At 40.5% G+C, this 12,571-nt stretch overlaps 1 protein-coding gene across 2 annotated transcripts in view; it reads left to right on the forward strand.

The window, feature by feature from the left end:
* The window catches only part of SCFD2 (sec1 family domain containing 2), a 390,385-nt gene that overhangs the window by 49,972 nt on the left and 327,842 nt on the right, over window positions 1-12,571 (forward strand). For both annotated transcript variants that reach the window (XM_065914499.1, XM_065914500.1), the window contains exon 3: window positions 4,591-4,718. In XM_065914499.1, the coding sequence (XP_065770571.1) occupies window positions 4,591-4,718 (128 nt within the window). The remainder of the gene's footprint in view (window positions 1-4,590; window positions 4,719-12,571) is intronic.

The raw sequence follows: 12,571 nt of genomic DNA on the forward strand, positions 1-12,571 counted from the left end.
TTATGGTTTATCACACAATATTGAGTGAGTTCTCTGTGCTATAAATACAGTGAGGCCTTGTTGTCTATCCATCTTGTATGCAGTAGTTTGCATCTGCTAATCCCAGACTCCCAGCCTGCACTCCCGCCTTGACAACCACAACTCTGTTCTTCATGTCTGTTGACTGCTTTCTTTTTTATTTTTATTTGTACTGCTGCTGCTGCTGTGTTTTGGGGAGCACTTACTGTGTGCCGAGCATTGTCCTAGGTCTTTAGATATATTAGCACATTCATTTCTCATAACAACCCACTGAATATGTACTATTACCACCCCAGACAACAGAGGCGGAAACACGCATAGAGGGTTTAAGTAACCCTGCTAGGGATGGAGAACCTTCGTGTTTGGGATCCAGATCCTGTGCCTCTACCCATCCACAGCGCTGCCGCCACCCCTGCCCCACACTGGCCCTGCTGTGATTGCCCTCTGTGTAGTGTTTTTTCCCTCGTTAGGAAAACAGAGAGCTGGTACACTCGGAGAGGACAGAGAATTATTTAAAACATACTATCATGATTATAATGTGAATTTCAGTGAACTTTTCTTGACATGAAATTGGACATGAGGAATTGATTTCATGTGTGAAATGTCTATTGAATCTCTATTGAATCAACTTTTCTGAACACGTCAGAGAGAGGCAGTGGTTAACTCCTACATTCAGCTCCGATGCTGACATGTGCTTACACACTCAGTGTGTGTGTAAGCCACCAAGTGACCTGGCGAAGAAGTGGGTGCAGGACACAGCAGAGCTGCCGGCAAATCTGATCTTCTTCAGCTCTGAGTTGTCAGAGAACTAGAGCTAGTTCATGAATGTTAACTCACTTAGCTTGATAATGACCATGTTCAGTGTGGGGGGCATGATATGTTTAGAAAACTGTTTTGGACAGAAAGTAGACATTAGCAACTGTAGTATCTAGAGAGTTTGAATTGTTTATATCGACAAAACGGTTTTCATGACCAGCTCCACATCAGTGTTAGAGACTGTATAAACTGTATATTTCTCTTAGTGTTTTAATAGAAAAGAGCCTGAAAGTACAAGAGCCTGAAAGTACAAGACCCCGGTGACTTCAGTACAGGTGAACAAATTGAGATTGTATGAAAAACATACTCAGTGTAATTAAGTAGATTCATTTAATATATCACAAAGCCTTAAGCATATTGAATTTTAAGACAATACCTGTTATAGCAATAGTAATAACAACCACAACAACCACACAAATACACTTACTGTAAATTAGGAGAGTACTTTATGTGCGTTATCTTAGTTAACCCTCAACTACCTTCTGAGGTAGTCACTATGTTAGTTCCATCTCACAGACGAGGAAACAGAGAAAAAGAGAGCATTAGTTACATGCCTGAGGTTATGCAACTAGCAAGCATTGTTCATTCGCTGTTTGTTGGGTGTTGACTACCACAGCCTGGCACTGTTCTAGGTAATGGGGAATTAGCAATGAGTATGAAAGAACCTCTGCCTTCATAGCAGGATCTCACCTTCAGTGAGGGAGCTAGACAAAAAAGAGAAACACGGAAACCTAGAATGAGTCAATGGTAATATGGATTATGCAGGCTAATAAAACCCCATAAGGTGGAAGGGTGTGCAGAGCAAAGGTGCTGTGATGGGTTCTCATCACTCTTTTACGCTAGTGGTAAGGAGGGACTTCTCTGAAATGGTGACATGTCAGCTGACACTTGAAGAGAGAGAGGGACGTTTGTAAGAAGAAAATTCCCGGCAAAGGAGTGAAAGAGCTCCCTGTGCTTGGAGTGCCTAAGAAGGCTCACAGACGCCATGTAATTGCTGTGGGTGAAGGGAGGATGCTTGGGGTTGGAACCCAGACTTATCTGACCCCAGAACTCAGATTTTAACCATTACGGTAGTCTGATGGGGCAGCCACAGCATTGCCCAACCTATTGTGATCTTGGAGACACTGTATTATTCTCATGGCAAAGAAAGCGAGAGCATTAGTTGCTTAATCGTGTCTTTGCAACCCCATGAACTCTTTGCAACCCCATGAACTGTAGCCCGCCAGGCTGCCTTGTCCCTGGGATTTCCCAGGCAAGAAATACTGGAGTTGGTTGCCATTTCTTTCTCCAGGGGATCTTCCTGACCCAGGGGTTGAACCCATGTCTCCCACATCTCCTGGATTGCAAGCAAATTCTTTACCGCTGAGCCGCCAGGGGAGTCCCATGGAGAAGAAGAGGGCAGTCAGTTTCTACTCCAGAGGTTCTGTGTGTAGAAATGAGAGTATAGGAGGTTTATCTGTGGAAAATAAAAGTAGGAAGTGATTGATTATAGACCATAAATTTGGGAAACTGGGAGGTGTGTATCTTCCTTTTTCAAAATTCCTCAGTGGTTTTCCATTGCCTTCAGAGCTTTAAAGAAATTAAGTAACTCTCCCAAAGCCCCATAGCAAATAGATCTAGTTAAAACTCTTTTTTTTTAAATTGTAGTGTAGTTGATTTACAATATTGCATTAGTTTCAAGTGTAAAACAAAGTAATTCAATTAGATATTCAGATTATTTTCCATTATAGGTTATTAGAAGGTATTGAATATTGTTCCCTGTGCTACACAGTAAATCCTTGTTGCTTACCTGTTTTATGTACAGGAGTGTGTATCTGTTAAACCCATACTCCTGATTTATCCTTCCCCCTCTTCCCTTTGCCCTTTGGTGCCTGTAAATTTGTTTTCTATGTCTGTCTGTTTCTGCTTTGTAAATAGATTCACTTGTATTGTTTTTTAGATCTAGATGCAGTTCTAGTTTCGAATGATGATGAAAACTTTGTTCATGACTGCTGAGCTGTGTTACTCTTCTCAGAAAGTGAATCAGTCACGTGCTCCTTGGCTCTTGTCACTTGCAATTGCAGTCAGTGAACCCTGGGAAAGGATGCAGGGACCCCCCCAGAGCAGCTCCCACCATCTCTTTCACACTTAAATCTGCTGCTCCTCCGCTTCCACCTTAGCATGGAACAAACCAGTGCTTCTTAGAGTCATTTAAGACCTAGACTTTGAACGCTCTGAAATGTCCTTCCTCTTGTTTTGTGGCTAAGATTTTATATCTTTCTTGAAGATTGAGATATAGTTTCCAGTTCGAGTTATAATTTCTTCTGTTGGCTGCTTTTGTATCTGTGTACTTGCTCATCATTTCTGTAGAGATCACCGTCTGAGTCCTTGCCCTCCCAGTGAGGGTTGGAGCCCCTCTGTGCCACCATAGAAATCTGTGCCAGCATTGGCTATACCTCGTTCCTTACTTTTTGGGGGGGTTAATTTCTTTGCTCATATGTCTGCCTATTCTTCCAGACAATAAATCACTGAAAGCTTGTGCCGTGGCTTTTTTTTTTTTTTTTGGTCTGTGTTCTAACCATGGAGAATAGGGCTTGGTACGCAGTTTACCTGCTCCTTTAAACAGAATATTAATTTTAATATTAATGATGACAGTTTTGGTCAGATCAAAACAAGTGGAATATATTGAGCAGTGATGTTAGTTCACTGAGAAAAAAATAGATGATGATAAAAGCAACTACTTTTAATGAAAGGTTATTATGTGCTAGACTCTAAATTCAGCCTGAAATACATCATTCCATTATTCCAAATCACATTCAAATGTGAAAGTTATACCTTGTTAGGTATAGTCTTAAAGCTAAGTTAATATCTTATTAGATATAACTTTTAAGATGAAACTTTTAAAAATGTATCAATGTTTGAACTAACTGAATAGTAGGAGGTATTTCTGGGGCTTTAAGTAGAGGGAAGTGTCTTTAGGAAAGGACAGAAGTAATCTTTGTTTCTTTATACTTTTTTAAAACGTCCCTACAAATGTGTATACTTGGCTGCATGCAGAGATCTTCCGGAAAGAACACTGTACTCATTTATAATTGGAGCGTGGCGCGCTGGGAGAGACAGAGGGCTGCTGGAGAAGTGAGGCCAGATGAGCCCCGCGTAGCACAGCGCCTCCTGCGCTGATCAACGGTTCATTGTAAAGGCTTCGTCAGTGCTGGCCTTGCAGCCCAAGGCCCCGGAGTGGGCTGCTTGCATGGTTTCTTAACCTAATTCCTGATTGCCGTTCACTTGGAAATCTACTCGTTAGGGATTCTGTTGAGTAATTTTTGTATAGGAAAAATTGAATCATTGAATCATTGCTGATTGCTTTCTGCTTCTCAGACAAGTGTATTATCTGAAATTGATATGCTTATCATAACATCAATTTTGGACATGTATTTAATTGTGACTTATATAACATTTATAACTTATCTAGCAGTGTTCAGGTTTACTCTGAAGTACTTTTGAATGCAAATTCTCAGGATATCACACAGTTTTCTCATAGTATAGTATGACCTCCCCCCCCCCCTTTACTGTCTTCTTAATTTTTCAATATTTTGTGCTGCTTAGAATGGGTCACATATTCTTTATTTAATCCTAATACTTTTAATACTTGAGTCCATCAGTTAGAAGGACTAGATTGGTACTCAAAAAAGACGCTTAAGAAATTGTTTTGCTCGCTACTCTTTCCATTATTTAGTAGACATGTCCTCTAAAGCTCTTTCTGTGGTTTTATTGCAGTGACCCTGCAGCCAGAGCCCTGTGGGAAGCCTCACTGAACACCAAGCACAAAGAGGCAGTGATGGAAGTCCGGAGACACCTAGTGGAGGCAGCAAGCAGAGCAAACCTGCCGATCAGGATGAGCATGGGTGAGTTACCAGCTTCCCCAGCAGACCATGACTGCCTGCTCTGAGGAGGTTCCTTTAAGCCTGTTCTGATCTGTGGGCCGACCTCGTCATCATGGCATCTAGGTAAAAGTATTGAAGACATCTTTAAACTGTTGAAAGAGTAGGAAAGGAATTTGTACACATGCCCCCCCCGGGACTCAGCCATGAGCCCTTTCCTTAGACTCAGCTTTGGGAAGCCCAGGCAAGTCCTTGCCCACAAAGGGTCATGCTGTTAGTTATTTCATCTAGAATGATTAGAATCAGTCTGAACTCCTCCTTCATTCTGTCCCACTCCCCCCTACTCCCCACTTGCTGTGGTTAAATGATCTTTTATTGGATTTGAATTGATGAACGAATGATGATGCTGAGAAATCAGTTGAGCAAATGGACATATTCTGTTCTGGCTCCTCACTCAGACTGGTCTGCGAATTGTCTGGTCACATCCCTCTTACCCCTTCTTCACCATGGTATTTTATAGCTTACTCTTCTCATTTCTCTCTCTCTCTCTTTTTTTTTAAATGCAGTTTTCTCTTTAGTATTAGAAGAATGGGCTGCAGTGAAATTTAAGTTTTAAATTGCTGTTTTCTTTTGATTCAAAAAATCAGAGAGCTAATGTTTTCAGAAAAATAATCTTGGCTTTACCTTTTTTGAAATAAATACTTTTATTAATATGCTGCTGCTGCTGCTGCTAAGTTGCTTCAGTCGTGTCCCCATAATGTGCGGCCCCATAGATGGCAGCCCACCAGGCTCCCCTGTCCCTGGGATTCTCCAGGCAAGAACACTGGAGTGGGTTGCCATTTCCTCCTCCAGTGCATGAAAGTGAAAAGTGAAAACGAAGTCGCTCAGTCGTGTCAGACTCTTCGTGACCCCGTGGACTGCAGCCCACCAGGCTCCTCCATCCATGGGATTTTCTAGGCACCCACTGGAGTGGGGTGCCATTGCCTAGAAATATTTAAATATGGATATAAAATCTGGTTAATAGGTAGAATTTATTTCTGGAAACTTACAAAGTTTTATTTATTTATTTTAAAAATATGGCTTCTTTTATAATCTGATCTTAGGTATCTGATAAATATTAATACATTTTACTAGATGGGTAAATTTTTCTTATTGAGATTTCTCACCCAAATTCTTGATTACTGATGAGTACAAAAAAAAAAATCAAACTGTTAAGTTGAAATAGAAGACCAGAATTTTGGAAATAAATGAATATGGATGAACCCAGAAGAAAAAAAAATTTAGAAGGTCATAATATGAAAAACAACTAACTCTCAGGGTGTTAAGTGATTACATATGAAGGTTTTAAGTAACATGAAGGATGATAAGAAAAGTGAAAGTAACTAACATTTATTGAGCGCTTACAATGTACTGGGTCTTACTCTAACTCTTTACATGTGTTATTTAAAATTCACAATAATTCTATGAGATTGATACTGTGAGTATCCCATTTTTCAGATAAAGAACCTAAAATAGAGAAAAAATATGGTGTCCAGGGCCCATACATCTGATAAAGAGTAGGACTGGAATTTGAATCTAGACATTGTAATGTGAAAGAATGTGTTTTTTATTTATAAGATTATCCTATCTCCATACAACCAATGCCAGAGTCCTGCATGTTATTTTGGAATAGAAATAAAGTTGTTTCTTTGAGTCATCCTGGTGTTTGGCTGTAATTCTGGTTTCTTTTTCACTCTTTCCTCCCTGCCTCCCCTCTTTCTTTCTTTCTCCCTCTCTCCTTCCCTCCCTTCTTCCTTCCTTCCTTTTTTCTTCCCACAGTTAGAGGTATCCATTAATAAGGTTTGTTTACCTAGCATAGTTCTTTATCTGTGCATATGCTGAAATAAGAACTAATTCACATTGTGAATAGAGAAAAGCAGGAATGCACAGAAGGTTTGAGTGAAAGGTTAATTTATATTGTGTTTCAGTGATAAAATCTTATGATGCTATCCCAGAGCATAAATCAGCTTTTATTGCTCAATCAGTGCAGAACTCTTAAAAGTTCAAAACACTTTACATTTCTAAAGCTCTATATCTTTTAAAAATAATCAGAGCCAGAAAAAAAAAGCGGGTAAGCCCATAAGGAATTCAGTTTAAATATTTGAGTTTTCTGTCGACAAAAAAAAAAAAAAAATTAGATAAGATGGTTTGATTTATTCCCAAACTCCAGACATGGGAGGGGCTGGGAGGAGAAGGAAAGAATCAGACAATTGTTAGCACCCTTTGTTGTAAGAAGGACCAAAAAGATTGATCCAAATCATGTTCTATCTATGTGCCAACTGTAATTTAGGAAAAGATAACACATTACAGCTATGCATTTCTGCTTCATATCACTGGTCAGAATTTCTGGTGTGTCTCATTCCCATTTACAAACAGATACATAACCATGAACAGCAAGGGAAAAGGCTGGAATTTAAACACAATAAAATGTTGATATTTGAAAACTGCTTGTCATAAAAGAAAAAAGAAATCATGTTCTGATATCCTAGATAGCTGAAATCCTTTTTCTAGCAGCATTAAAAAAATGTGCAATTCAAACTATGCACTGTTCAACCCCTGCTGTAAATTCTACTAAGGTATACAGTCTTCTGACTATGATAGAGGCTTCTAGTATTTGGGGACATTAAACAGTTATTTTAATTCTGGGTTGAAGATTTTTCTTATGTTGAAATTCACAGGGAGGGATCCCATGATTGAAACCTCAGCTCTTAAATATAAAATTTCCCAGTAAAAGGTTAGTTCATATTAAAACATCATGAGCATGAAGAGAAATAAACATCATTCTCTTAGGAGAAAAAAGTTTAATTGCTAAAAGAAAGAAAAAACTCATTTTGTCATTTCACATATAAACATATGCCTTCTTTCCAAGAGCTTGTTGTTAAATTGTCAGTTAACTAAGTATATATGTTCCAGAAAAGTGATTTTTATTTTTTTTTACAACATTGCAAACTGAATTGTGTTTTTCCCACTGGCCTTTCGTCATGGAAAATGTATTCTGAAAGTAAAAAAACAAAGACTCTAAGAAACCCATTTGTTTGGACCCAGAATGTTCACTCACAGAGGAAATGAGTAGAAGATGCCCATGTTAGTGTCTCCATTTACAGAGAATCTGTTTCTCTGGATTGACACTGTGGTTGGTGCATCTTCACTGGTTTATCCCTTAGCTCTCCGCAGAGTGGCTGTATTTAATGGCTGGTGGAAAGATCCTATTATGGCTGAAGTGAAACAGATCTCTTTATGACACTGTCCTTTGTTTCCCAGCCAGATTTCTTGGAAGGGTGTCCTATGCTTGATGCCTCTGTTTCTTTATTATTTTCTTGCTTATTAGTTCAGTATAGTCTGGCTTCTGGTACTTTTTTGCTGAGAAAGTGAAGATTATGATTACAAGCAAACTGGAATTGGTGTGCTGCAGTTGTGTTCTGTCTATGGGGTAGATATCCAGGGGAGATCCCCTGGAGAGGGAAATAACAACCTACTCCTCTGTTCTTGGCTGGGATATCCCATGGACAGAGGAGCCTGGCAGGCTGCAGTCCGCAGGGTCGCAAAAGAGTCAGACACAACTTAACCACTAAATGACAAACAGCAAAATGGGGAAATCTACGTGGGAAACCGTATTATAAAAGGGTTGTTTAATGAGAATAAACTAAAAACAGATCAAGTTCAATGATTTTCTCCTTTCTTTCTTGGAAGTGTAGCAATTTATTCTTTCTACTTAATTTGTCTTTTTTCTAGTCTTTATGCTGAGTATTTCCCTTTAGATAGCACATTCTTTCTTTGAGCAGAATTCTAAATAGTTTTTCCATTTTCAGCTTAGTTATGATTACATTCTGTTACCTCTTCCCTGATTTTGTTCACCCTCAAATCACCTTGGCTATGTTTGGGATTCCCAGACCTCTGTGGTCACACTTTTACCGGAAGATCTTCTGAGCTGTGTTTCCAGATAATAATCTGATCCATTGTGTTGTGAAGCTTCATGATTACTCTGTTCATTTGGGGGCACTGGAGTGTCAGCTCCATGTAATCACCATCAGTTTCTCTTTTGCAAATTAAATGTGATGAGTTCGTCCAACCATTTGTGAAAAGACTAGCCTTTAACCACAATTTTTTCTAGTTCTGAGCCACTGACAAAGCTCTAGTTTGTTAATGTTCAGCCTAAAATGTGATGTTCAGCGCTGAATAAAGATGTCTTGTTCTTTGCCTCTTTTTGGACGCCGTACTTCTCTTAGTGAAGCCCCAGATGAAATTAGTGATTTTTGCTTTTCACCAATGACACACATACCTATCATTTCCTGCTTTCATAATTTAGCAATACTGGCTTTGAAAAACAGCAATAAATCAACACACTCTAAAATTTTATTCAATATATACTTTTTCAACATCATTGAGAGTACTCTGATTCCTAGTATTAGTACTTGAGTTCATCCCGTTTTGTGTTTTGATCACATTTATATCTTTTGCCTTCATTATGGAGAGTTTTTTTTTTGTTTGGGATTGAAAGGAACATGTATACATATACATCTGTGTGTGTGAGTGTGAAATGGGTGTGCAGATTGTCAAACTTTGCCAAATGGATAGGTTAAAACCTAATAAGAACAGCCTTCCACTTCATGTATGGTAACTGATAAGAGATGAGAAAATCTGGATGTCTCGTAGGCACATATACTGAGTGTTAGCTCTCACACGTGCTTGTCTTCATGTTTTAGTTGTTGCCACAGTTTGGAGAATGGGGAAGGGAATTTTATGGGATAGCTCCTTTTTTCAGGTATTATAGCAAGTTTTATGTAGTTGATACCCCCCACGCCGTCCCCATTTCACAGACAAGGAAAACAGAGACTCAGAAAGGTTGATTTTTTTTCCCAGAATTACTGTGCCGGTTGTTGAGTTCCTGTCTCGCAGATCTCACCCCATCCTTCTCCTCCATGCTGGTGGGGCTGGGGCCCTGCAGCCCACACTCCGCTCCGCCCTCTGGCTCCCTGGTGGGCTACGCAAGGTTGGAAGGGGAAGAAGCAGCTTGCTCCTTCCTGTCTGCCCCCCGTGGATCCGCTTCTGCTTGTGAGTGTCATGGCAGCAAGGCTTTCTTCACCCTGGCGGTGGCAGGTCCTTCTTGTGGGAGCAGCTGAACCCAGTTTGTGGTTCTCCCAATCCTTGCAGAACCAGCTCCATGGCACCCTTTCCTCAGAGGTACCAACCCAGCTGAGTAGTACCGGGTTCTCAGAGGTGTGATTCCAGGCCTTCTCCTTGTGTTTTCTTCCACCCTCCTGGCGGGTAGCTGCTTCCAACAGCTGTTGCCTACATGATACCTTGGAGTTCTCTTTTTACCTTTCAGTTACTCAGTTAACAATATTGCATGCTAAATTTTCTCTACTCAGATAACCGGTGTGTTTTCTACCTTCTGCCTGGGCCCTGACTGATACAGTCTTACAGCAAGTAAGCCCGGATGTGGCCTGGTCTGTATCAGGAATCAAACCCCCGGCAGGAGCAGCTATAGAGGCTCACACACAGATATGGTTGTGCCCGTCCTCTGTCTAAACCCTCCAGTGGTTCCTCATTGCCTTAGGGTCGTATACCGGCTCCTTAGCCTGCTGTTCATATAAATCTCTCTGACTTCTAGCCCTGTGCTTCATCCACCACTCATCTTACTTTTCCTCCCTGCTCGCTACTCCCCAGCAGGAACTTCTGTCAATCAGGTCTTTGTTATTTTTGCCTGAAATGTTCTCATTTGGTGTCCCTTTAGATCCCCTTCACCCTTCTCTTGCTGTGCTTCTAGGGGCTCACCGTCATGGACTGCCTCAGCAGGCTTTTCTGCCCTCAGCCTCTCAGTTGAGTTTGCCTTTTGGGAGGCCTGAGGGTGAGAGGTGGGATGGTTACAGGTATTGATTGCCTCGCTTCGTCCCTGCCAGGATGCCATTGATTGCTTCCCTCTACCCTTCCCTGGTTGGGTTTCCTTCACACTCCTGATTTTCCTTAGCCTCACTTCTTAGAAAGTCATGTTGTTAAGTTCACCTTATTTTCCATTTGACTGTGCCATCTTTTTCCTGCTGGGACCTTGATTAATATAACCACACACTTTCCAATGCATACACCCCGTCCGCCACCCCCCCCAAACACACTTTCCTATGAAACCCATCTTGTTTTTCATGATCTCATACAAATGTCACTTTCTCTGTGGAACCATATTTAATTCCCCTTAACCCTTCTTCCTTCTCCTTCTCAGCAGGCTGCATTGACTGTTCTGCCTTCTAAGGACCCACACTCCTTCTCTTTTTGCTGTCTTAGCACTTACCACAGTGAAAAATAGTTACGTGTGTGGATCCAGAACTTTATACTAGACAGTGTCCTTGTGACATTCTCTGCTGGCTGTTTGGCTTGGTACATAGTGGGCGGCTTGGTACTTGCTGCTTGGATGAATGATTGCCTAATGAGTATGGATGAATAGTAGATTGATGATAGGTATTTCTGCTTTCAGTTACATGTATTATTATTTAAAAAAAATTTTTTTTTAATTTAAGGACAGTTGCTTTACAGACCTTTGTTGTTTTCTGTCAAACCTCAACATGAATCAGCGTAGATATACATATATCCCCTCCCTTCTGAAGCTCCCTCCCATCTCTCTTCCTATCCCACCCCTCTAGGTTGGAACAGTACAATTTCTGCTTACAACTCTCCTTTCTACTCTTTCTTGTTCCTTTTGATATCCTACAGCATCTGCTCATGTCTTCTTTCTTGATTCTTTTCCCTTGGTCTTCATGTCACTCTGCTCTTCTGATTGTCTTCTTCTTTCTGATAACTGCTCCATGCTTTCTCTTCCTTACTTCTAGCTTCCTGGAAGACTGTAGCTCTATTTGTATCCTTTGTTGTGCTTTGCATGTAGATACTCAGTTAATGGTAAAGAGTCTGCCTGCAGTGAGGGAGACCTGGGTTCAATTCCTGTGTTGGGAAGATCCGCCTGAGAAGGAAATGGCAACCCGCTCCAGTATTCTTGCCTGGAGAGAATCCCATGGATGGAGGAGCCTAGCAGGCTACAGTCCATGGGGTCACAAAGAGTCGGACATGATTGAATGACTTCACTTTCACTTTCTTTCACTCAGTTAATAATTGCTACTGATCTTAAAGCCTTATCCTGCTCTATTCACTGTCCAGAAAGAATGCTCATTTCAGGCTCCTGTATTTTAAAATTCTCCTCCAACATTTTTTCCATTCTGTCTCTCATCCTTTATCATCCTTTCTGAGGGGTGACGTCTCACATTCCTCTCAGTACTGTTCTGCTCATACTTCTGTTAGAGCAGTCACCACCAGACCCTGAGTAGTTGGGTACTGTTCTGCTCATACTTCTGTTAGAGCAGTCACCACCAGACCCTGAGTAGTTGGGGCTGAGGATTCTTATCTGTGCTTCCTAGTATTCTCCGCACCTAGCACAAGACCTTAAAATTCCTGTATAGTCATTGAGTGTCTATGGAGCGAATAAATACATTCTTGAATTAATACTGTCAGTTGGTGTTCGTTATGTAGTTAATGGATTACTTTTTCTATCTCTCCCCTGGGGAATCTAAGAGGGACACTGGTTTAGACAGTCAGTTCTCAAACTTTTCTGTCTCAGAACCTCTTTACATTGTTAAAAGCTATTGATGTTCACAACAACCTATGAATGGAAAACAAAACAGAACTATTGAGGACACCATGAGCTTTTGTTATGTGGCATTTATCTATTGATATATGTGAGACTGATAGATAGGAAGAAGACATCACATTAGGAATTCAAGCAGGGAAAATTTTTTTTAATATTTAGGAAGAAAACATCACATTAGTGATTCAAGTAGGGAAAAATTTTTAAATATTAA

This window comes from Muntiacus reevesi, chromosome 22 (assembly GCF_963930625.1).
Source record: "Muntiacus reevesi chromosome 22, mMunRee1.1, whole genome shotgun sequence".
NCBI classification, from domain to species: domain Eukaryota; kingdom Metazoa; phylum Chordata; class Mammalia; order Artiodactyla; family Cervidae; genus Muntiacus; species Muntiacus reevesi.